General features: G+C 52.5%; 1 protein-coding gene across 2 annotated transcripts in view; it reads left to right on the top strand.

Annotated features, from left to right (window-relative positions):
- MED12 (mediator complex subunit 12) overlaps positions 1 to 16904 on the top strand; it is a 33076-nt gene extending 16172 nt beyond the window's left edge. Inside the window, exons 22-44 of one of the 2 annotated variants that reach the window (XM_062006462.1) lie at positions 56 to 200; positions 492 to 612; positions 1314 to 1415; positions 2109 to 2222; positions 2500 to 2663; positions 5505 to 5684; positions 5864 to 5935; positions 6225 to 6376; positions 6470 to 6631; positions 6705 to 6816; positions 7026 to 7115; positions 7566 to 7675; positions 8143 to 8278; positions 8542 to 8703; positions 9198 to 9575; positions 9895 to 10045; positions 10671 to 10876; positions 11334 to 11411; positions 11661 to 11878; positions 12491 to 12653; positions 14137 to 14322; positions 14436 to 14517; positions 16503 to 16904. In XM_062006462.1, coding sequence (XP_061862446.1) covers positions 56 to 200; positions 492 to 612; positions 1314 to 1415; positions 2109 to 2222; positions 2500 to 2663; positions 5505 to 5684; positions 5864 to 5935; positions 6225 to 6376; positions 6470 to 6631; positions 6705 to 6816; positions 7026 to 7115; positions 7566 to 7675; positions 8143 to 8278; positions 8542 to 8703; positions 9198 to 9575; positions 9895 to 10045; positions 10671 to 10876; positions 11334 to 11411; positions 11661 to 11878; positions 12491 to 12653; positions 14137 to 14322; positions 14436 to 14517; positions 16503 to 16546 — 3328 coding nt within the window. In that variant the 3' untranslated portion in view covers positions 16547 to 16904. Of the gene's footprint in view, positions 1 to 55; positions 201 to 491; positions 613 to 1313; positions 1416 to 2108; positions 2223 to 2499; positions 2664 to 5504; positions 5685 to 5863; positions 5936 to 6224; positions 6377 to 6469; positions 6632 to 6704; positions 6817 to 7025; positions 7116 to 7565; positions 7676 to 8142; positions 8279 to 8541; positions 8704 to 9197; positions 9576 to 9894; positions 10046 to 10670; positions 10877 to 11330; positions 11412 to 11660; positions 11879 to 12490; positions 12654 to 14136; positions 14323 to 14435; positions 14518 to 16502 lie in introns of both variants that reach the window. The other variant, XM_062006461.1, reaches the window with a different exon arrangement.
- The last annotated feature ends 7183 nt before the right edge of the window (positions 16905 to 24087 follow it).

The following is a 24087-nucleotide window of genomic DNA, read 5'->3' as shown; positions in this document are numbered from 1 at the left end:
AGTGTGCATGAGTAGGAAAGCTGACCCTGTGCTCTTTTGATTCTTTGTTTACCAGGGTGAACGACATTGCTATCCTGTGTGCTGAGCTAACTGGCTACTGCAAGTCTCTAAGCGCCGAGTGGCTGGGTGTGCTCAAAGCTTTGTGCTGTTCCTCCAATAACGGGACCTGTGGCTTCAATGATCTCCTCTGCAATGTTGATGCAAGTGCAAACATTCAAAAGGGGAAAAGGAATTGAAGCAGGAGTGGAGGGATCCCTTGGGAGAAGGCAGAAATGAACAAGGGATGGAGGCTTTGTCTTCTGAGGACAGGGGAAAGGCTTTGAATACCAGGGCCACCTTTTGGTGCTTGTTGCAGCCTGGGCTGATCATGGACATTGACCTGGGTTTATGGGCCCTTCTACCCCCTCAGCTCCTAGGCAAGCTGAGGAATTGCTGACAGAGGGAATGAGGCAGAGGCTGTTGTGATCACTGGCTGATCTCCTCTCTTCCAGGTCAGTGACTTATCATTCCATGATTCCTTGGCCACCTTTGTTGCCATTCTCATTGCCCGGCAGTGCTTGCTGCTGGAGGACCTGATTCGTTGTGCTGCTATCCCCTCACTCCTCAATGCTGGTAAGTGCATCCTTGCAGAAAGCTGGTCTTAGTCTCAGTTCTGACTCAAAGGTCTGTTCTTAATGGATGCTTTGCAAACCCCAGAGGTGTGAAACATTCCTCCAATACTTCTTTTATAGTATATAGATTCTTAAGAATGGAATGTTTTGCTTTAGAGAGTTTCTGGCCTTTGGTTTCTATCAAAAACTGGTTGTGCTGAGGTTTTTCAGTGTCTTGCTCTCTGGAGTTTGTGTGCAAGCTGAGATAAACATGGAGAGATGTTGTCAGCCACACTGTCTGACCAGTATTCTCAGCTCTGGACTCCAGCAGTGTACCTCTCACTGCTGTTATGGTTCAGCTTAGCATTTTGTCTAGAGCAGCCAGTTGACCAATTGGGCCTACAGTGCCCGGGTCACTCTGCCTTCTACTCTGCCACCAACCTTCTTGGCTTTGCTTTGAGGATTGTAGCATCCAGACTCTGACAGGGTGAAGCTGGGAAGACAGAGCAAGCAGAATGCACTTCATGTCAGTGGGGCTAATACTGGTGGATTTACTCACTTGCATGTTAATTGCTGCACGTGCTCCATATTTGTAAATACAATAAGGCTGCTGCAGCTTCTCAACTGGCTGTTCCAGGGCAGTGCACTGTGAGTAGCTTTTGGATTGAGACTCAGCTGTCCCAGTGCTTAAGAAGTCTCAGTGGACTTATGTTCTTTACATAGCCTGCAGTGAACAGGACTCGGAACCAGGAGCGCGTCTGACCTGCCGGATTTTGCTCCATCTTTTTAAGACTCCTCAGCTGAACCCATGCCAGCAAGATGGCAGTAAGTGAACCACTGTAGAGCCTTTCTTTATTGGGAAAGTACTGAGGCTCTCTCACACCCCAAGAAAAGGGATACTGGGCCTTGTGATGAGAGATCATGATCTGCTTGCTTTGAAGAAAGCAGGTAAAGCCTGGTACGCTACTTTCTGCAGAGGACAAGGAATAACGTCCTTCCATTTATGTTACTCCATGGTAGCCAGGCCTGCTTGGGGAGGAGGCCCTTGGAGGCAGGAAACCAGCCAGTAGAGGTGGCCTTGCTGTCACTAAACTGCTAGAGTAAGGATCACTTTAATGACTTGAGCTTTGTACAGCTTCTTAACTTAGTGCCAGAAGCTGCTATTTTACAGCACTCCCTTTTTGTCCAATGATGGAAACAGTCCAGGAAGCTCTGTTCCTGGCTCCTCATCAGTGTCCTGATAGCTCAGATCTCTAAACCCAGCCAGTATTGTAGGTTGGAGTACTGTGGAGCTTGGAGTTCATGACACAGGCACTGCTCCCCACTTGGATTTCACGCTTCAGTTGTCACAGTGTGATTGGCACTGTGCTTCATGAAACTTAATTAAATTGACCCCATGTCACAGCTGGGAAAAGGACTAGCCTCAGGATTCTCTGAGCTGGATGCTGGCACATAATTGAGGCAGCTCTGGAGCCTGTGCCTCTCACTGGATGTTGCCTTCCCTGTTGTCCTCTGCAGACAAACCCACGGTGGGAATCCGCTCATCCTGTGACCGTCACTTACTGGCCGCTTCCCAGAACCGTATCGTGGATGGAGCAGTCTTTGCAGTGCTGAAGGCTGTCTTTGTTCTGGGTCTGTACCTGTGTTAGACCAAACCTGTAACAGTGTTTTTTAGGAGGGTGGGAGAAAGGCCCTGTATTGCCTCTTGTATGTACAGAAGGCCAGGGGTTGGTTTTGGTGGATATGGGAGTTGCCTGAAGCCCTTTGGTTGAGCTGTAAACATGCTTTGTATCTCTCAGCTGCAGAGAGATTGCTGACCACAGAGAGTTTACAGAAGCTCAGAGTGTTTTGTGAGTCAAGCTTCAGGTCTAGTCTTCATGATTAAGTGACACTTGTGCTTTCTTTGTAGGAGATGCAGAACTGAAAGGCTCTGGCTTTTCCCACCCTGGAGGTGTGGATGATCTCATGGATGATGAGCTGGGCACCAGAAAGGCCAGTGGCCGAGTAGTAACTGTAGAAACAGCTAGCTTGGATATTTATGCCAAGTATGTACTAAGGAGTATATGTCAACAGGTGAGTCTGCCTCAACTCTAGCTTTTTCTGTATCCCTTCTGCAGGCAGACATATCCAACGTGACTTTCTGCAGACTGGGTTTGGCTGGCACTTCTCTGAAAGATCAGGAAAGAACCTGCAATGGTTCTGCCACAGGAGGGCACTAAGGATTGCTTCCCACTAGCAAAAATACAGAGGCAAACAGTAGCCAAGAATTAGGTGTTTGGGTATGCAGGGACTGCACATCCCCTTTGCTTTGGCAATAGCACAGGGCTCAGGTCCAAGGAAGGGAGCGCTGGGAGTGGTTTGCTGAGATGTGTGCTGGAGGCAAAGAAGATAAGCATAAGACAGACAGCTTGTTGAAGAGATAAATGGTGCCTTTCAGAATTCAGCTGAAGTGCTGCTTGCAGCTAGGCTGCTAATGTATCCCTGGGCCTTGCATTGCCCTGTTTAGTTAATTAAAGGAACCACAACAAAAATCTTTTGCTTAGCCTAATCTGACAGCATGAGTATTTCTGTTCCTTTGTGGGAAATTGACATCTGAGGAAATGAAACCTGGCTAATAAGGTAATTAGTTGCAAAGCTGAGTAGCTGTTTGAATCGTTGAATGGAATTGGGTGTCTAAGGGTGTCCTTGGTCTTGGATGTGAGTTTATTCTGTCAACAGGAAAGATGAACAGTTAACATTTGAATGTTACTGCTGTGTTGTCATCATGCTTTTTGATGCTGCTGTTTGCTATGGAGCAAGCCAATTAAAAATGTTACCAGCCTGCCAAAGAAGAATTGGAGCCACTTATTCACAAGCATAAATTCAACATGTTTTGGTACTACTGAAGCACTGACAGAAATAGATGTTCCCATGCTGATCCCATTCTGTGTAGGAAGGATTCATAGTAGGTAGGAAGCATGTGTGTACAGGAATGAGTAGCAATGTCATAGCAATTGTTGACAGCACTGATCATGTAGGAGTGAGCATTGCAGTAGATGCTAGTGAGTACCATCAAATTGTGCCAGAGCTCCTGCAGGGTTTCCTCTGCTGTAAAGGGCTGGGAAAACTCCAGTGTGAGCAGTGGATGTTGTAAAACTCAGCCTATCGATTCTGCAATGTCTTCAGAATGCTTTTAAGTATAGGTTGTGGCTTCTCAAATCCCAGAAACTTTGCGTCTCATATTCAGGTGCATACTTTGTAACAGACCTCATCATGAGAGAATGGGCAGAAGGAGCAGATTATGGAATTAAGTTAAAGGTTTCTAAGGGGCAAATGATTATGATGTTGTTGTTGGTCTTACCCTTTACCCTGTTTAAGTTAATAAATGTAGTTGTGACTGGCCTTTTGAAAAGGTTTATTTCATAGAGCTATGATAAACCACAGTGGGAACCAAGAGGGAGGCTTGAGTCAAAGGTGCTAAGCTAAACCTGGTGATTTGGATGGTGGAGTTATCCATGGTGTTTGGAAAACATGTTCATAGTGCTCTCCTGTGAAGAGGCAGATGATGGGCTAAGGTTCAGTAACAGGAAGCCTGTGGAGGTGGCTGTTCTCTAAAGAAAAGTTAGAGAGAGTCTCTCAAGGTTGAAGGTGGTAGTTGACTTCATACTTATTTGTAAAATTGTGCCAATAAAGTAGATAAGGGACAGAGTCTGAATTCATGTAGGAAGCTGAGTGAGTGGCAATAGTGTCTATCCAAGGTGATGTGTGTTGTGTCCACAAGGAAGAGAAGCTCCATGAGATGGTGATGTAGCAACACTGCATGGGAGAAATACTATAGATGTTGGAGAAATCACCAGCTAATGTGTATTGGCAAAGTGGAAACTTCCACCTGCGATGAAACTGAAGATCCAGGCTGTGATTTCACAAGGATTTCAAACCAGAGATGCAGCCTTTCCAATCCCTGTGCTCTGCTTAGGGCTTAGAATGCTGTCTGCTGCTGAGAGGGACTGTCCCCAGCTTTCTAGGCTTAGCACCAGCACCTGTGCTTCATGAGCTGGATCCTCTTCTCTCGTCATTTCTCAGGGAAAAAATTCTGTGCTGAGGATTGTTCTGCAGCTGCAGAAGTGCTTACAGAGCAGTCCTCTGGAGATTTTGATTCCATGAATTTGCTTCATTGATTTTCAATATGAAAAAATCCTGTGGTAACAAATGCTGCAGGTTAACTGTAGTTTGTGTGAAGAAGCACCTACCTCGTGTATGTTTTGGAAACTGCTGCCTTTCTTTATTATCATACATTGAGGGACCACCAACTGTAATGGAGAGGCTGACAATAATAGTTTTCTGTCTAGTTCCTCCTCATGGTTTGTGACTTTATAAAAGCCTTGTTGCCCAGTCAGTTGTTTCCCCTTCCACCATTTGAGAAGTCATTGGTTTTCACTAAGGATGGCAGTGTGTTTTCCATCACTATCTGTGAATTAAGGGGTGTGTGTTTTCCCTAAGCCATGTTCTAGTTAAGCTTTGTAGCCCTGAATTATTTAATTTAGGACAGCTCCAGGGCTTTGCTGTGCAGGAATAGACCAAATAATTCTGATCTTTTGAGCCCAAGTGGCAGTGTTGATGGGGCCACTGAGCATAGCAGTGACTGTGTGCTGTTAAATCATGCCAATACTTTATCACAAGAAACACGGTGGCTGCTGGTTTGTCGCTACTGACTTGTCAAAGCTGATGTTTCCTCCGTTGTGATTGCTGTGCTCTGCCTGATGCTGAATCAGGATGGTACAGTTCATGAAGGGAAACGATTATTGGGCATAACTGTGTACTGATAAGGTTTTTATGAGTTTGACATGTTCCCTGCATCTCTCAGATTGAAAGCAGGGGCACTGGTTTGGAATCAGACATCGGTTTGACTGTGCTGACTCTGCCTTCGTCTTGCAGGAGTGGGTAGGTGAGCGATGTCTCAAGTCCCTCTGTGAAGACAGCAATGACTTGCAGGATCCTGTCCTGAGCAGCACACAGGCCCAGAGGCTGATGCAGCTGATTTGTTACCCACACCGGCTCCTGGACAATGAGGAAGGAGAAAACCCTCAGCGGCAGAGGATAAAACGCATCTTACAGGTGCAGGCTCCTGGCAGGCTCTGAGTGTCCCAGTAACTGCCTCATGTAACGTGGAGTTGTCCAAAGTGCAGCCCTCTGAGGGCTCTGATAGTGATTATCGTGGGAGCTGAGGGTGTGGGCTGACATTGTTTGAACTGAGATAAGGACTCATATCAGGTACACCTGTGTGTATGTTGCAGAATCTGGACCAGTGGACCATGAGGCAGTCCTCGCTGGAGCTGCAGCTCATGATTAAGCAGACGGCAAGCAATGTGAGTTTCTGCTCAGAGGGACCATAGAGGAGATGTGGTGTCAGCGTTGAAGTGGCTGATGGTGAGGTGATAGGGAGGTGGCCTGTCAGAACTGAGAATGGGGAGAAAGTAAATAAAAGAGGACTCAGGCCTGTGAAAACCAGGCATGAGGAGGATGTGATGAGTCTGAGACTCAAAGAGCAGCAGCCAATGGGGAAGGTGGCAAATTGGATTTGTGCTGAAATGTGCAAGCCCTGTCAGTGGGTGCTCTCACAGAAGGACTTGGCTGTCTTTTCTTCCCTGTCTCCAGGAGATGAACTCCTTGTTAGAAAATATAGCCAAGGCCACCATTGAGGTGTTCCAGCAGTCAGCAGAGACTAGCTCTTCTGGCAATGGAGTCAACAGCATCAGTAGCTCAGCAAGTGCAACACCTGCCAGCAACAAATCCAAACCCATCCTCAGGTAGGTGTAGTCCCAGCGTGCAGCTGCCCTGTAGACAAGTCTGAATCGTAGGTTGGATTGCAAACTGCTTCTCTCTCTCCTGTGTTGTCACAGCTCCCTGGAGAGATCAGGAGTGTGGCTGGTAGCCCCTCTGATTGCCAAGCTTCCAACGTCAGTGCAGGGCCATGTGCTGAAAGCTGCTGGAGAAGAGCTGGAGAAAGGACAACACCTGGGATCATCGTCCCGCAAAGAGCGGGACCGTCAGAAGCAGAAGAGGTGAGTCCTGGGGAAAGTGCTTGTGCTCATCCCTCAGCCTGGCAGTAGAGCATCATCTCTGCTCTCTCTACAGTATGTCCCTCCTGAGCCAGCAGCCATTCCTGTCACTGGTGCTAACGTGCTTGAAAGGACAGGATGAGCAGCGGGAAGGCCTCCTCACCTCTCTGTACAGTCAGGTCCAGCAGGTAGGTGCCCTTTGCTCAAGGGCTTGCTTCCCCAGCGGGCAGGCTGGCTATTGGCCATGTCCTCAGGGGTGTTGTCTGTATGATTATACACTCAACAAAGCACAGATCTTACCCTGGTTGGTGCAGGGTGCTTGAGCAGTGGGCAGTACGAACTGCTCTCTGTAAACCTCAGCATACAACTTGTGAGGTCTGTCCTCTCAACTTCTCAGATCGTTACGAATTGGCGGGAAGATCAGTACCAGGATGACTGCAAAGCCAAGCAGCTGATGCACGAGGCCCTGAAACTACGTCTGAATTTGGTGAGCAGTTGCAGAAAAAGAGCTTAATCATATGAGATGAAGAGTTGTCTGCCTTTTTTGGCATACAGACACACACACACACACACACACACACACACACACACACAAACATGTTCTGGAGGGACTCTGTGCCTTAAGGTGAGGAAGTCAGAGAGACATTTGTGCTGCTTCTAGTTTTGAGCCCTGAGCAGGATAGGATGCATGGAAAAACTCCCTTGCTCAGTTTCTCCAGGATGAAATCCACAGCCTCGGTCTCAGTTTTGGAGACTTGCCTTCTCATTTCAATGCCTTTGCACTCCAGAGCACTAGTACTTGTTGCTGAGGTTTTTTCTGCTGATTGCAGTCTCCTTCAGCTCTCAATAGGAGTTGCTCTGGTTTATGCTGCTTTCTCCCTTTTACATCTTTGTTTCTTCATGGTGTCCTTGTGACTAAACTGCTTTTCTCTGCCAGGTGGGAGGAATGTTTGACACAGTTCAGCGTAGTACACAACAGACGACTGAGTGGGCTGTGCTTCTCCTGGACATCATCAGCAGTGGCACCGTGGACATGCAGTCAAACAAGTAACTTTCAGGCTGATTTCTGATCTGTACACTTGCCAAGGGAGGCAATCATTAGCATGGCCCCCTTTCTCATGTGAGCTAGATGTCTCTAGACCATCTGTCCAAAGTACTGTGACAGCCAAAAGAGACTTTAGAGGAATGGCAGACTACAACCTGCAAAGCAAACTTGGCTTTGCAGATGCAGAGAGATAAGCAGGGGAGAGCTGAGTATGGAGCTGCTTTTTGGAGAAGCTGAATGGATAGACAGGAGGCCAGTCTTAATCTGTCATACTGCACTTGACTCAAGTCTGAACACCCTGTGGTGTATGAGCAAAAGGAGGATTAGTGTGGGAGGTTAGTCTGAAGAGCACTTGGCCCTTCTGACTGCAGGCAGTATTCTCAGCAATCTAATATTGTTTGGTGCTACTGTGATGACAGAGGCTTTATATCTGCTTCTCAAGTGACATTGACCTTTCTCTAACCAACAGCGAGCTCTTCACCACCGTGTTGGACATGCTGAGTGTTCTCATCAACGGCACCCTCGCTGCTGATATGTCCAGCATTTCTCAGGGCAGCATGGAAGAGAACAAGCGAGCATACATGAATCTTGTCAAGAAACTCAGGGTGAGGGACACCAGGCCCTGTGTGGGCAGCAGTGTGTGCAGTGTGGGGTTGTCCGGCTGTGCAGATTAACTTGGGTCTCATGAATGGTGCTTGCCTTGTTGCTGCCGTTTGGGTGGAGTGGGGAGGGTGGCCTCAATGGCTCTGAATGGTGCAAAGGTCAGGGGTAATGCAGGGATGGAGACTGACACCAGAAGAGGCACAAGTGAGCCTGGATGATTTTTTCCTAAGTGATTCTTCAAGTCTTTGGTATTCCACTGGTGCAGAAAGAGCTGGGGGACCGGCAATCTGACAGCCTGGAGAAGGTGCGACAGCTACTGCCACTTCCCAAGCAGACCCGAGATGTCATCACCTGTGAACCTCAGGGATCCCTCATTGACACCAAAGGCAATAAAATAGCTGGATTTGACTCCATCTTCAAGAAGGAGGTAAGTGAAGCTTTTTTTTGTTGGCATCACAGCTCCTGTGTGCAGATGTCACCTTGTCCTCTGTCACAAGCTGGGAGACATCTGTACGCAGTGCTTTGTTGCCTGCTGAGCTTCAACTGACTGGCTGCAGACAGACAAGCTGATACATAGCCATGTCCAAAAAGGGCAAAGCTGGGTGTTCATGGACAGTTATACATACTGCTATGGCCTGAGGAGTTACTGAAACTTTGTACTTCAGGCTATATAATACATAAAGGGAAACCTGTATTTCCTGTCATGTCAGTTACTACCAGTGTGCAAAAGGGTGGCAGAGATAGGGTGAAGGAGACTGGCAGTTGTTAAATCCTTTAGAAATGACTACTGTGCCATGTGGAAAAGCAGGGACCACTAGTAAGAGCTGAGGCTGTTTACTTGGACTAAAGCCTGAAGAAAGCAGAGAGTTTCCTGCACCCTTGTAGGAAAAACAACAGGTTCTTGTGTCTTTTGCTTTAAAGGGTTTGCAAGTCTCTACAAAGCAGAAGATTTCCCCTTGGGATCTCTTTGAGGGTTTAAAGCACTCAGCCCCCCTTTCCTGGGGATGGTTTGGGACAGTCCGGGTGGATCGCAAGGTGTCCAGATTTGAGGAGCAGCAGAGGCTTCTTCTGTACCACACACACCTGAAACCCAAGCCCCGCAGTTACTACCTGGAGCCATTGCCACTGCCCCCTGAAGAAGAGGAGCCTCCTACACCTGTGGCTTTAGAGCCAGAGAAGAAAGCTGCAGAACCAGCCAAGACTGATAAAACAAGCTCGAATCCTGCCACCTCTACAGAGGAACGCAAGAAGAAACAGAACAAAACCAAGAAACGCAACCAATCTGCCAGCAAAACTGAGGTAGCTGACTGCCCAACACCTGTGGACTTCCTATGTCCACCCTTCCTAGTCACAGAGCATTCTTTTGAGCCTTCCTGAGCAGCCTGAGTGGTGTAATGGTGAACATGGGATGTATTTCCTCGCAGCTGGGAGTGCTGGGGCTCTGTCCTGCTTGCTGTAGCCTGGGGCAGAGTAAACATTTTCTTAATCCCTATTGGGAGAGAAGGAGGCTGCCCAGCTCAAATACCATCCCAGCTTCCTCCTGTGGACTTTGCAACCTATCTTCATCCTTTCATGAATTCCTAGTGCATATTAATCTTTTTTACTCTGTCTCTTCCAGGATTTTGTGTTGGGCCCTGGCCGAGGGGTTTCGTATGGAGTTGGGATGCCTGCAGATCTCTTGCATCACCAGTCAGGAAGCACTATGTCAAGACTGGCATATGGGCAATCACCAGTGGGCCTCTATGCCCAGAATCAGCCTCTTCCAGCAGGTAGGTGCACAGGAGAGGTGAGCATATCATGCCTCTTTGGGAACTTCTTAGAAGAACTCCTTCTGTGAGATGGCCCTATGCAGGTCCCCACACTTTCCCCTTTTGCCTGATTTGTCTGGGTACAGCCATGAACATTCTGGAGCTATGAGGTTCAGCAATAGTGTGTGACTAGTCACCCTGTTCCTTTTGCTTGAGGGAGTTCAGTGCCAGGTCACAAATATGCAGTGGAGCATCTCACTTGTGATGAAGGCTGAGGGAGCTGGGGCTCTTCAGCTTGGAGGAGACTGAGGAGTGACCTCATTAAGGTTTACAAATATATAAGGGGTGGGTGTCAGGAGGATGGAGCCAGGCTGTTCTCAATGATAGGATAAAGGGCAATGGATACAAACTGGAACAGAAGAGGTTCCAAAGAAACACAAGGAAAAACTGGTTCCCTGTTGAGGTGAGGGAGCACGGGCAGGGGCTGCCCAGATGGGCTGTGGAGTCTTCTTCTGTGGAGACATTCAAACCTACCTGGATGAGTTCCTGTGTGACCCACTCTAGGTGGTCCTGCTCTGGCAGGGGAGTTGGACTGGATGAGCTTTCAAGGTCCCTTCCAACCCTAAAGATTCTGTGACCCTTGCAGGTGGCCCTCGCCTGGATACATCCTACAGACCTGTGCGCATGCCGCTGGGGAAACTCGTTCAGAGTCGTCCTCCCTACAGCGGTGTGCTGCCTCCTGGGATGAGCAGCATGATGGGCATTGACCCCTCCTACAAGCCAGCAGTGTACAGACAACAGCCTCCAGTGTCCCAGGGACAGATACTGAGGCAGCAGCTTCAAGCAAAGTTGGTAAGTCAGAGTTGTGCCTGAGTCCCCCAGTACAGCAAGCCCAAGCTGTTTGCTAGGGCTGTCCCTTTCAGATAGAACTCTCCAACCCTTTCTCTGTTTCTGCACTGGAAAGATGTCTCTTGAGTCTTTTCCTCTGGTGCAACACTGTGTTTGCCACCTGCTTTGAGGACAATGTGACTAATGGTGGAGGCTGTCAGTTAGGTGCACTGGGACATCTGTAGCTGTTGGGGGGGGAGAGGGGCACAACTTGAGTATGGGGCAGCAGGGATGTTAATGGTACATCTCTCCCAAGTTGGGGTGAGGCAGAAGCCATTATCATCTGCATGCTGTGCAGCAGCCTCTTAGGTTTAGCAGTGCAGCTACTTGTCCAATTTGGTGGGAGCTGCCAAGAAGAGAGCAGCAGTGTCCTGCCCTTTAGAGCTATTGATAAAAGCAATTCTCTGTTGCCTTCCAGCAGGGCCAAGGCATAATGGGACAGCAGCCTGTACGCCAAATGGCTCCAACCCCATCCTATGGAGCACTGCAGCCCTCCCAGGTAAGTGTCAGTTACTGCAGGTGGGACTGGAATGTGGCTGCAACATGGGACAGCATCTTTGTTTCTGCAGCTAAATCCTGAAATCTCTTGGCTCTTATCACTCCTCATTTACTGGGCAATATGAATCTGAATCCAAGATGAGCAGCCTCCTGACAGTACTTACAGGAAGCTGATGTCTTCTGTGCCAACTCTTCTTTCTTTAGTCCTGCCTTGCCCCATGGCTGATAAAGACTTTTTGTTCCATTTCAGGGTTACACATCTTACGTCTCCCACATAGGCCTTCAGCAGCACCCATCTCAGTCAGGCACGATGGTACCCCCTACCTACTCTGGCCAGCCCTACCAGAATTCCCACCCCAGCTCCAACCCTGCACTGGTGGATCCTGTCAGACAGATGCAGCAGAGACCGAGTGGCTACGTACACCAGCAGGCCCCTGGCTATGGGCACACCTTGGGCAATGCACAGAGGTACCTTCTACCCTGCTGGATGTTCATAAGCTGTATTTCATCAAGGCTTTTCCCCCTCTGCTCAGACAGCCAAAAGCAATCTGTGAAAAGCCTGTTTTCCATGGTGTGTTACACAGCATCTGAGTCCTTGGCACCCTGAAGGGAACATCTTTATCTAACTTTTAGTCCTGGGAAGAAACAGGCAGGATGAAATGTGGAGGTGCTGGATGCAGGCAGGAGACAGTATTACCAGCCAGAGAAAGATGAAGTTGGGAAGTATGAGAAAAATGACCTGGGAAAGTCATAGTTTTGATTTTTTTGACTCTAAACAGCAGATAACCATCAAAGGGCTAGATCTTGGATTTCCACTGCTGCTGAGCAGGCAGAAATCCAGCAGAGGAACCATGCAGAGCAGTGAGCTGAAGACTGTTCCTTAAGGCTTCTAGAAAAAAACGGGTTCAATGAAACCCTTGAGAGGCCCTGGCATCCCTCATCTTTCTGCAGAGAGGCAGCGTGGATTGCAGGGGGCTGTTTGGGCTGGCTGTCTTGTTGATGGCAAAAGCTGGGTTTGGATTAAAGAAGCTGGTTGCTTATGAATCTTTTACTCCGTGAGCTTGTCTTTTTCTCTTACAGGTTTCCTCACCAGTCAATACAGCAGGCCCCCATGATGAGTGGGATGAACCATTTGGGTCCTCAAGGAGTCCCCTCAGGGATTCGACCCAGCCAGATACTGCCTGACCAGCAGCAGCAGCAGTACCTGAGGCAGCAGCAGCAACAGCAGCAGCAGATGCTGAGGGTGAGTGGTTGCTGCCAGGAGGAAGGCTACTGGAGCTGAAGGAGCTCATTGTCAACATTGTTCTCATACTAAATCCAAAACACAGCACTGTACCAGCTACTAGGAGGAAAATGAACTCTATCCCACCCGAAACCGGCTCACAGGATCTGTTTCAAGAACAGATGTAAACTGGTTTACTGTGGAAGTTAGGAGACTCTTCTAGAGTCTCTTCAACTCCCTTTGGGTTGAATCTTTGATCCAAGCCTCAGTGTGTCTTGTTCCAAGTTACTGCCCACTGTGTCCTGTTGTTTACTGGGTCTTCTTTCTTTCTGATGGTTACCCAGTGTATTCCTGGGGAGCACTTGCAGTTTCCTAAGGTCAGACTTTTCTAACCTCTTTTCATAAGATGCTGTTCCTTCCCCTGATTGTATTTGTGTCTGTTTTCTGAGCCTCTTCAAGGTTTGAACCTTAAGACACTGATTGGAGCTGTACCTAGCATCACTAAGCTGGTTTTTCATGATAGCATTACTAATTTTCTATTCCTGCTAGAAATCCTGTTGATCTGGAGAGTTCAAAACTACATTGGCAAGTGGGAGAGATGTCTGAAAATGATGAGAGATGAAAAAACCCTGGAGATTTATGAGTATATTTGGACTCCAAGTTCAATATGCTGAATGTTCTTCTCACCAGAACTAGTTCTGTCAACATCTAGCTTTCAGCACTGCATCCAGATTTATCTGCAGCCTTTTACTCAAGCACACCAGCTGGCATGAGTGGCAGAGAAGGGCAGCGAGATAGACGGAAGGGTTGAGGAATGTGACTGAGAAGGAAAGGCTTCAGCCTTTCAGCACTTCAGCTGGGTGTTGGGTTAGAGACAGGCAAGAGAAGTCTCCACTTTTTTTTTTTGTCTTCAAAAAAAAGCCAAAAAGTCTTATCTGTTCTTGTCCCTTGGCTGTAGGACAAGAAAAGGCCTTAAAGCTTAACGTGAGAGATTCAGGGTAGAGATTAGGGAAAACACCAGTCGTAGGAGTAGCTGTGACCTGGGGTGGATTACATGGGCAGGTTATAGGAGCTCTGCTGCTACCTCTGGAAAAAAAATTGAGAGCAGGTCAGGGAAATACTCAGTGAAGTCAGTGTTTCTGTTCTTAACCAGGAGCCAAGAGTTGAGCCAGCCAGCCTCTTGAGGTAGCTCTTAGTTGTTCTTCTTTGATCTTGTTTACTCCTAGTCATTCTCCAGCAGAACAGTACTTGTAGCTCTCTTCCTGCCATCTGCCAATACCTCATATTGCAGAAGTTTGTTACTGTCCTTGTATTTCTTGCCATTTCTCATCCCAGGGCAGGGTCCTGGTGAGATATGGATAATTCAGGTACCTGTGAGGAAAATGGTGTAAGACAGTACATGTTATTGCATGGAATGTTCTTCCCTCCTTCAGCCTTTATGCCCTGACACTGTGTGCATCGCCCAGGCAGTTCCCCAATGGTCTCTTCTCTTTTGTCTTCACAGCAACAACAGCAGCAGCAGCAACAGCAGCAGCAGCAGCAGCAGCAACAACAGCAACAACAGCAGCAGCCGCAGCCGCCGCAGCCCCAGGCGCAGCAGCAGCCCCAGGTCTCCACAGTGCCTCAGGCGCAGGCCCAGGGCCAGCCCCCAGGGCTGGGCATGCAGCCCCTTCCCCCACAGCAGCCCATTGTGAGTGTTCCCAGCACAAATCCCCCTTCTCCCTTCGCTGTGTTTCCCCAGGGCTGGGGTGGATGCCGTGGCTGCCGGGTGCTGTGGCTGTAACCGCGTTTGTGTCTTTGCAGTTCCAGCGCCAGGGCCTGCAGCAGACACAGCAGCAGCAGCAAACGGCTGCTCTGGTTCGACAGCTTCAACAGCAGCTTTCCAGTAAGCCTTAGTCTTCTTGATCTTGTTCCTAGTCCCCTCCCTGCTGGTTTCTATTGCAGCTGCTCTGGTGTAGCTGTGATTCTGTGGTGTAGACAAGCAGGGCCAAGGCAGAGTGTCTGTCTGAGGCCATGAATGATGCTCCCTGAGGTGGTGTCAGGACTTAGAGCTCCTAGCCCACAGGGAGGGAGCAGCAGGGCAGGCAATGCTTGCCAGCTTGTGAGGAACCTTCCAGACCTTTCTTCTGCTGCCTGCAGAGGGACAAGGGAGCAGAGCCTTTGTAGAGACTGCCATGCAGCATTGTCAAATGGATCCAGTCTGCAGCTTTAAAGCATTCAGAGATACTTCCTCTACTGCAGACAACCTCTGAGGGGCACAGGGAAGCTGTAATCCTGGGGCACTTCACTTGCTGGATAACCTAGAGATGCTGTGTTCATGTCATGATCAGGGCAACACTTCTTGGAGGCAGGGGGGTACTCTGGGAGGTCTTGCTGCACACTTGGCTGTGTTTGCATGGTTCTGTGGGCTTCCAAGGCTGCCATCCCAGACAGGGAAATGGCATAGAAAGTGTTCAGTCACACACTATATTCTTATGGTCTGCATTGAACTGCTGGTTGGAGGATCTAGAGACAGAAGCCTTGTCCATGCTGTTCCTTTCTGAATGGCCTGCTGTAACACTCCCCCCACTGGCTTTTCTGACATAAAAATGACAGACATGGTATGAAAATGCCCCAGGATGAACTGCACAGGTGTTCTTTTGCAGTGCATTGAGTGTGAGATCTGCTAGATGTAACAATGTGTGGAGTGGGGGCTTGGAATTTGTGCTTACACTTGTTCTGTATGGAAAATTCTTAGTCCTTGTGACCCAAAAAGAACTCCCCAAACCAGAAGTTTTAGCGTGCTCCATTTCCCACTAGCCCAATTCACAAACCACAGGTCTGTCCAAGCATCCATCCCAGCCAGGACATTCAAACAGGGGAAGACCTCATCTGAGAATCTGAATACAGCAGAGCAGCCATGATTTTATGCCTTTATCTGTATAGCAAACAGATGTTTTATGTGGAACAGATGTGTGGATCCCATAGAGCCATGTGTCAGCTTGCAGCTTCCATGCTCCTTCAATGGGTTTGCATCAGTCTCACCAGTTTCATCCTGAGTTCTCATTTGTGGTGTTTGAGATGGAGTAGAAGGCAGGAACAAGAATGCTTTGGGCCCAGGATAGGCTGTGTTTGGAGGCTCCAGGGTATCTGTGAATGTGCTGTTGTCCAGCAGAGCTGAGGCAGGCCACACAGCTCTCCCTTTTACTTAGTCTGACTTGGGGCCAAACATGCTGATGGAGTTTCAGGGGGAAAAACTCTACAGGATGGTATGAATTGGGCAGTACTTTGAGAGCACTGTACATCACAGAACACTCTGGATGTTGCAGCAGTCTGGAAGTTCCTGAGCTTCTGGAATTTAAATTTTCCCTATTCCCTGCCCCTTTTTTGCCTCCTGGAAGTCCTCTGGGCATGTCCTTCCTTTTGTACCAAGATACTGACAGGGAGCTGGGATAGTTGTCTCTGAAACTTCACCAAGTCTGGTTCCTGGTTGTGCTTCAGGAAGAGTGCCACTAGCTGTCTGAGCAGCTTTCTGTGGCTGCAGGTGCAGTCTTACAGTGATGACTTTTCACATCAGAAATAAATCAACTCACATCCTCCCAGTTAGCTGCCACTTTTCAGAGCTTTCAGGGCAATTCCACCATGAGAGATGGAGAGATCTTCTCTGGAGAAGCTCAGGCTCAGGGCTGCCACACACCCATCTCTTCCTCAAAGCATGTGGGGTTCTGATGCTGCCTAAAGCTTCAGAGCAGAGCAGGGAGTGCTGTAAAGGTTATCTATTTCTTCTCCCAGCCTGTGGCACACTCCTCATACTGTGCTGGTGATGTGGGGAGGGGAATCTCTTCTGAACCCAGCCCTTGTGAGTGTCTAACTCTGTCTTGACCTCCACAGATACACAGACACAGCAGAACAACAACCCGTTTGGACGCTACTGATCAGGGGCCACTTCAGCCTCATCCAGGAGGGAGACATCACTGTGGGCTGGGGTCCCCCCACCTCAGTCCTTGGGGCTGCACCCCCCGTGCTGCTGCTGCTGCTGCCTGAGAGATGCCAGGAGGATGGTTTTATTGTACAGAGAAAAGTGTTTTTACTATCCCATTTCTACAAACGTTTATGGAGATCCCTTGTGGCTCACAGTCTCCCTTCCCACTTTGGTTTCAGTTTTTACTCAGTTTTTAGTATTTTTGTTAAAATGATGATTAAGACACTGTAAAATTTTGTACGTTATTTATACCAGAGGAAGCCCCTACTGCAGCCCTTTCTGGATCAATACACAGAGCTTACTTTGAAAAAGGAGTGTATATTGAGCCTGCTTTTCCTCCTCAGCAACTCCTTCCAGCGCAGGGAGGAGCAGCGCAACCTCTACACCTGGCCTTCATCTCTTTCTCAGTAAAACTGCCCTCTGCCTTCTCAGTGTTTGTGAACAGCTCAGCCCTTGGCTGGGGGAAGGAGAGCCCATCTGCCCTGTTTGTTTCATCAGCTGCTGGCTGGCTCCTCAGGAGGGTTTGTGCAAGCTCTGTGGGATTTGGGTGTTGGGGAAGAGCTGTGGCCTGGGCTGTGTTCCACCAGGCCAGAAAGGTATAAAGAGGGAGTTACATAGCAGGGTAAGGCTGAGCCCCCTTCCCCCACACAGCACTTATGAGCTACTCAAGCTTGTGCCTCTGCAGTCTCAGAGGAGCTGCAGCCCCCATTGACTCACACTACTCCTTCTCCACACATCATCATTTTGCTGATGAACAGCATGGTTCCTCTGCTCCCTCCTTCCCTCCCCTGTGCTGTCCCTGGAAGGGTGGGCACCGTGCTGCATTCTCAGCTATTGACCTGGCTCCTGTAGCCATGAACCCATCTCTCTCTGTAGCAAGCTACCTTAGCTTGCCTTAGCCATTCCTGCTGGCTCTTGAAGCTGGAAATAGCCATCACCAGCACCTTTCTTTTCTCTTTGGTCCTTCCTCAGCAACTTCCTTGGGCACCTTTTGACTTGTGCTCCCTCTGGCAACTTTTCTTGTCCAACCTCTTCCTTGTGTCCCATCAGTGGGATAGGATGGAGCTCATAGTGCTGCAGCAGAGCTGCACTTGATGTTAATCTAAGGGCAATTGCACAGTGCTGTAGGCCAAAGCAAGGGGGCAAGCTGAAGGAGGGGAAAGGAAGCAGGGATGTTTGGGCTCTAGTCCTGAGCTATGCTCGGCCTCTGAGGGAGGTCAGTGACCTGGGGCCAGAGTGCCTGGGCAGCCTGCTGCTACCCCAAGAACTGGCGCTGAGCTCTTTCCTTCCTAGGAGCCGGGGGTGGGGTGGGGGTGCTGCTCTTGGGACAGCTCTTGGGAGTACCCGGCCCTGCACACACATCCTGTGCCTCCCCAGCCTGCAGGGAGCAGCTCTGCCAGGCTCCTGCCATGCTGTTGCTGGCCAAGTCCATGCAGGTGGGCTTCGGTGTCAGCAGCTCAGAGGTGTGTGTGGAGCTGCTTCCTCTCTGCTATCCTGCTTCTGCCCTTCCATGGAGACCAAGCCTTGAGCTGGGAGTTCGACACCCACACACGCAGAGCCCTTCCCCCATCCCTCCTGCCCCAGGGGCTGTGGGGGCCAGGGCTCCTGCTTGCTTGAGGGTACAAGGACCAGTCCCAGCTGTGGCTGTGCTGGAGGGACTCACAGCCCTGGCTGTGACCCCACGCCTCGAGCTGCAGCCAGGGCAGCTGGGCTCTGTCTCTGGGTAGAACAGCCCCTCTTCCCAGCCTGTGCGGCCGTGGCCGCAGCCCCCTCCCCTCCCGCCCTGGGAGGCGGCTGAGCCTGCGCCAAGCGGCATCTTGGCTGCTGCCTTCTGCATCGCTGCCGTGCCAGGAGGGGGAGGAGGGCGGCTCTGCAGCAGCCCGAGCTGAGTGGCAGCAGGCACCCGGCCATGCATGGTCTGGGTGTGGGTGCCGTGGCTCAGAGCAGGGGTGCAGCAGGGGCCACGCACACAGCGGCTGCGGCAGAGCCAGGGTGCTGCAGCAGGAGAGCACGGGGCTGGCTGCTGACCTGCTTCAGCACCCCAGGCATGCAGTGAAATGACCACAGGAACCACCTTCCCTCCCTGGGGCCAAGTCCCTGTTGCTGGGGGTTTCCCGCTTTATTGCACAGCCCTGGGAGGGACTGCCCCTGCTCTTTCCCCCCACCACAGCCGCCTCCCGGGTGTGCCTGCTGCTTGGCAGGCTGGGTCTGCACGGGAGGAGGACTCTAGAGCTCCATCATGGTGACAGACCCAGAGCTGCTGGTGTCTATGACACTGGCTGCCCAGAGGTTTCCACCAAGTGCAGGAGGCTGCAGGGGAATGGGGGACTCGGGCAAGCCCTGGTCACAGTATAGGGCATGTCTGGGGAGCTGTGCTCTGCCCAGCCTGGCCATGTGCCTTACAGCTGCTGCTGCTGTGCTGCACATTAGCACTGAGCCACAGCACTTATAAGCAGGTCTGACAGCTTCCAGCCCTTCTGCTCCTTCTTCAAGTCATGGCTAAATGCTGCTTGTGACAGAGCCAGAGGCAACTGGAGTGGACTTTGTTACGCGCTGCCCATTGAGTAATGCGTGAGGCTGCCCTGCTGTGGGCACTGATGTGGGTGTGGGAGGATATGTGTGTGTGATGCTGGGCTCCCTGGAGTCGGGGGCCAGCCCCAAGGGGTGCCTGGGCAGGTTCTGTGGGTGATGTGCTGGTGATGCCACACAATGTGTGCCCAGCTCATGGGGAGAAGCCCGAGGTTGCACAAGGCTTGGCATGGTGATGGGTGGGCAGGAACAGGTCATGCCCTATGTACCCACCCCACCTGCCAGCCTGGTGCAGGTGGTGTCCATGGACCATGCCCTGGGCAACAGCAGCTTCTCAGGCACTGTCAGAGCTGCTGTTGTGAAAGGGAATCAATCACTACCCACTCAAGCAGCTGAAGCCAGGAGTGAAGCAGCTCTCCTTGTGCGGTGCCCATGGTGGGGAGCAGGGCAGAAGGCACCATGCCTGTGCCCCATCCTGGGCTGGTTTTGCTGGATAGCAGGACACAGGGAGCCCTGCCCCTTCAACAAGCTTATGAGGACTGATGAACGCTGGTGAGCACAGGGCAGGGCTGTGTATCCATCCCACAGGGCACTGGGGCATGTGCTCAAGGGCAATACAGGATGGCAGTGAACAGCTTACCCCATGTTAAACCCAGGCCAGCAAAATCATTCAGGTTGCCAACTAGCAGTGAGCTGTCATTTGGTGAGGCAGTGGGGCAGGAGAGCTCTGAGCTGCTCTGCAGCAGTAGGTGGAAGGTGCTGGGGCAGGTGTAGCTCAGCTGCATTGGGGTGCAGCCGCTATCACCCTGCAGCTGCATATTCACCAGCTCAGTGCATATGGCAGTGGTGTGCAGGAGAGCCGAAATGTTGCCTGCCCTTTGCATGCTGACACATGAGCGAGCATCTTCAATGGGAATTGGTGACTGCTCTGCAGAGGCTGGGTAGGGTCTGGTTTGCAGCTCTGGCAGCAGGAGGGAGACAGAGTCCAACTCCCCTCACCTGGATCAGAAGGCATGGAGCTGTCTGCTGGTAACCACTCGTCCTCCTCTCCCATCAGGCACCGTGGCTGATGCTGCCCTGGCTATGGCAGAGATGCAGGGACCAGTCACATGCAGCAGGACCCAAATCCATGGCCTGTTTCAAATTCTTTCTGTAATCCCATCAGGCTGGACTACAACAGAGAGGCAGCCCAGCCATGGGCAGAAACAGGCTGGGAGGCAGCTCCTGCCTGGAGGCTATGCAAGAGAGGGGAAGATATCCCCATACTGGGAAGGGGCACTTCAGGAGGAAAGGGAAACAGAGGTGCTGGATCTTGCCACATAGTGCTCCTGGGGGCCTATGTGGCTGTGATTGCCGAACCTGAAGCCCTGTGCATGGCAGAGGGTGGAAAGGTGGCAGGGCTGCACCTGACCCCAGGGCTTGAGGCTGGGATGAGGCACTGCATCATGGTACCTGGTGAATCCTGCCCGGAGCAGCTGGGTGCTGCAGAGCAGTGGGAGAGGCAGGGGCTGCTTCCCTGGACATGGGGAAAGATGCCCGGGATGGAGGACATGGGGTGCTCTGGCAGCTGTGGCAGGAGGGAGAGGCGTGTCCGTGCCAAGCAACTGGAGCAGATACAGGGTACAGTGGGGCAGGATTCTGGATGCCCGGAGTGGTGCAGGATGCCCGGGGCGGTGCAGAGGTAGCCGGGGGTGAGGGGTGCAGGATGCCCAGGATAGAAGAGGATGCCCGGCGCGGGGATGCCCCCACAGTCAGCAGTGCCCCGGGGTGTGCGGCTGTCCGGGTTGCGACGGAGGGAATTACCCCCACCCGGGCCGGTACCTGGACAGCGCCGGTGCCGGGCGCAGGCCCGAGTTCCCCGGGCTGTGGGGGATACCCGGCGCGCAGGTGCGGCCGGTGCCGCTGCCCAGCGGGCGCGGTACCGAACGGCGCCGGACGCAGCGCGGCGCGGGTGCGGGTGCCGGGCGCGGGGCAGCGCGGCGGCGGGGCCGCGGGACGCCCGCTCCGTGCGGTAGCGGCAGCGAAGGGGTGCTGCGGTGCGGCCCCTCCCCCGCCCGCCCCCGCCGTGCACGCGCCGCGCGCTCCCGGTGCGGGGTCGGGCCGGACGGAGCGGAGCGCGGGGCGCGGAGCAGCCGCCGCCGCCCCCGGCATGGCCCAGCCGCCGCGCCGCCGCCCGCCACGGTGAGTGCGCCCGTCCGCCCGCCGCCGCCCCGCCGCCGCCCCGCCGCGGCCCCGCGCCCGGCCGGGGACTCAGGCTCCCGGGGCGCGGGTGGCCGCGGACTGCGCCCGGTCCCGGGGCAGCGGTCGGGAGTCCGGGGCCGGGCGGCGCGGCGCGGCGCGGCGGGGCGGGGGGTTGCCGGGTGGGGCTGAGCGCCGCGGCGGCGGTAACGGTAACGGCGGGGGTTAACGGGGCCGGATGAGCGGCCGCGGCGAGCCGGCGGGTTGCCATGGCGACGCGCTGAAAGGGGGATTGTGCGCCCGCCTCAGCTGCGCGGCCCCCGCCCGCAGCCCCGGCCCGGGGCCGCCCGGTTGGCGCGGCTCCGCTCGGCTCGGCTCGGCTCGGCTCGGCGGGCGGCGGGGGCTGTCCCGGCTCGGGCGCTGCCGCCACGGGGACAGGGATCCTTCCCAGTGCTGGGAGACGTGGTGCCGGTGCAGGCGGGGCCGGTTATTTGGGGTGCAGGGATGTGCCCGGTGCTGCCCGGCGTGAGGATGCTGACGTGAGCATCTCCGGGTCAAGGGCAGGCAGGAGATCCCCTTGGCTCTGGTTATTTGGCGTAGCATGGGGAATGACTTTAGTCATTGTGCTGCTGGAGTGAAAATGCATTCCCTGACCTTCTCCTTGGGCGGGGGGTTGGGGTGGAGGCAGGCTCAGGGTCAAACGGGGGCTGTGTCATGGTGGCTGTGTTTGTCCCTGAGTGGCACGATGGCTCAGGCGCGTGGCACAGGGGCTGCTGGCTGCTCCATCACCATGACTGGGCTGGAGTTGGTGCTGTTCACCTGAGCTTGGCTCCATTGTGCTTGAAGCCATGGAGCAGGACAGGCTTGGTGAGTAATGGTTAGCTCCAGGATCCATCCATGTCTGGCACTCTGGCAGCAAGGGAGACGGGAAGTGATGAGGGATGTGAGGCCTTTGGCCAGCCAGTCTCTTTTTTTGGACCACGCTCTCCCAAACAGTGACACCTTCTGGTACCTCTACTGGCAGCTCTTTCCAAGGCCATGGACCTCCCTCTGGGAGGTGGCTCTGGATTGAAGTCCTTGTGATGCTAGGATTTTCCTTATGTCCTTTGAGGGTGCGTTGTCTGATGATGCTGTGGGCTCAGCCCCAGGTGATGGCAGCGGGGCTGGGGATGCACCAACAGCTGAGAACACCTGTAGGTGCAGCAAGAGAGTGGAGAGAGACAGCTCAGAGCCCCTGACCTGGCCATGCTTTGTGTCAGCCTGGTGAGACCTTCCTCTGGCAGCCAAGCTGCTTTGTGGAATCGAGGGAATCTGCCAGCTGGGAAAGCTGTGTCTGTGTCCCCAGAGAGGGAGCTGTGAGTTCTCAAGGCAAGGGGCACTCTTAGTTCTGGGAAATGCTTGTGCCATCTTTTTTCCCTGCTCTGCACCAGAGCACCTGTGCCAGCACCCGGCGCAGGGACGGGCACCCTGGTGTCCCCCTTGGAGCAGACCTCTGCTGCTCTGCACGCTGCAAGTGGCCACCAGCAGAGTTGGTGTCTGCAAAATGGTTAAAGGCTGACATTTAGAGGTCACACTTTTAGCATTGTGCATGTGCTTGCTTCATTTGCATTTGCAGTTAGCCCAGCTCGAGGCTTTGCCGCCGCATGTGCAGTTGCCATGGCTACGTGTGCAGTCAGGATGTGGAGTTTGGTTGGACACCTGCAAACATGCAGCTCTCAACCTCCGGAGCACCAGGGCAGGAGCGAAAGCGATGGAGATGCAGCGCAGAGCTGGGTGTGTGAGCCCTGCGCAGCCATGCGCTGAGCAAATGGAGTTGCAGTGCCCATCTTGGCAGGGTCTGCCTGCTGCTGCCTTGCACGGCCTCCAACTGCCCCGGTCCAGTGAGCAATGTGGCATCTAGGGCAGCGCTGTTGGACAGGAAGGTTGAGCCCATGCCACGGGTGTTGCACTGGGTTGTGTATCTGGGCCTGTGTCCTTCCCAGATGCCATGTAGGGGCTCTTCTCCCAAAGGGCTGGAGTGAAGGTGCTGGAGAGCAGGGCTGTGAGAGGAGGCAGAGCCCGGGAGTCGGGAGCTGCTGTGCAGGCTGACAGTGCCTTGCCCGTGGGCAGGGGCCTGCCAAGGCTTTGGAAGGCAGCGTGAGAATTGGCAGAGTGTGCTGCTGAGGCTCCAGCTGTGGTGGCTGCGTCTCTCCTGACTGTGGGGTCCCCTCTGGGTGCTCCAGTCCAACACACACAGGGATCCTGTGCAGGACCAGGATCACATTTTACTCACGAGCTAGAGCAAGGAGGTAGTGACTGCCAAAATCCTCTGGCAGGTCCATATTGGCCTTGACTTTGTGTCAAGGGAGGAGTTTTAGGATAGCAGATATGAAAGTGACTTTGAGGTCATCGAGTCTCTAAGCTCCATCTAAACTGTTATTGAGCAGCATCAGCTCAGCCAGCTCTTAGACCTCCGTATCCAGGGCGGTTCTGCTGCCTCCACAGCAGTTTGCTTCCACCTTCTTCCTGTATTCCTTCTTGCTAGGAGCTACTTCTGTGCAGCAGGTGGGAGAGAAAGGGAAGCCTTCCTGTCTGTCCAGGAGCAACAGTGGCCTCAGACAGAGCATTGTCTTGTGTCTGTGCTGTACTGGTGGCTGCTGGAGCAATCCAGTAACAGGTGGAAGGATGGTTGGAAGCAATGGGGGTGGGGACACACAGCACGTGTCTGGGCACAAGCTGTGGAGGAGCCGTGCAGGAACCTGTGAAATCTCACAGCAGAGCATGCTGCCCTGGGGCTGTGCAGCCAGA

Source organism: Colius striatus, chromosome 13 (genome assembly GCF_028858725.1).
Source record: "Colius striatus isolate bColStr4 chromosome 13, bColStr4.1.hap1, whole genome shotgun sequence".
NCBI lineage: Eukaryota > Metazoa > Chordata > Aves > Coliiformes > Coliidae > Colius > Colius striatus.
Note: the sequence above shows the minus strand (reverse complement) of the source record. Positions and strands in the feature narration are given on the sequence as shown.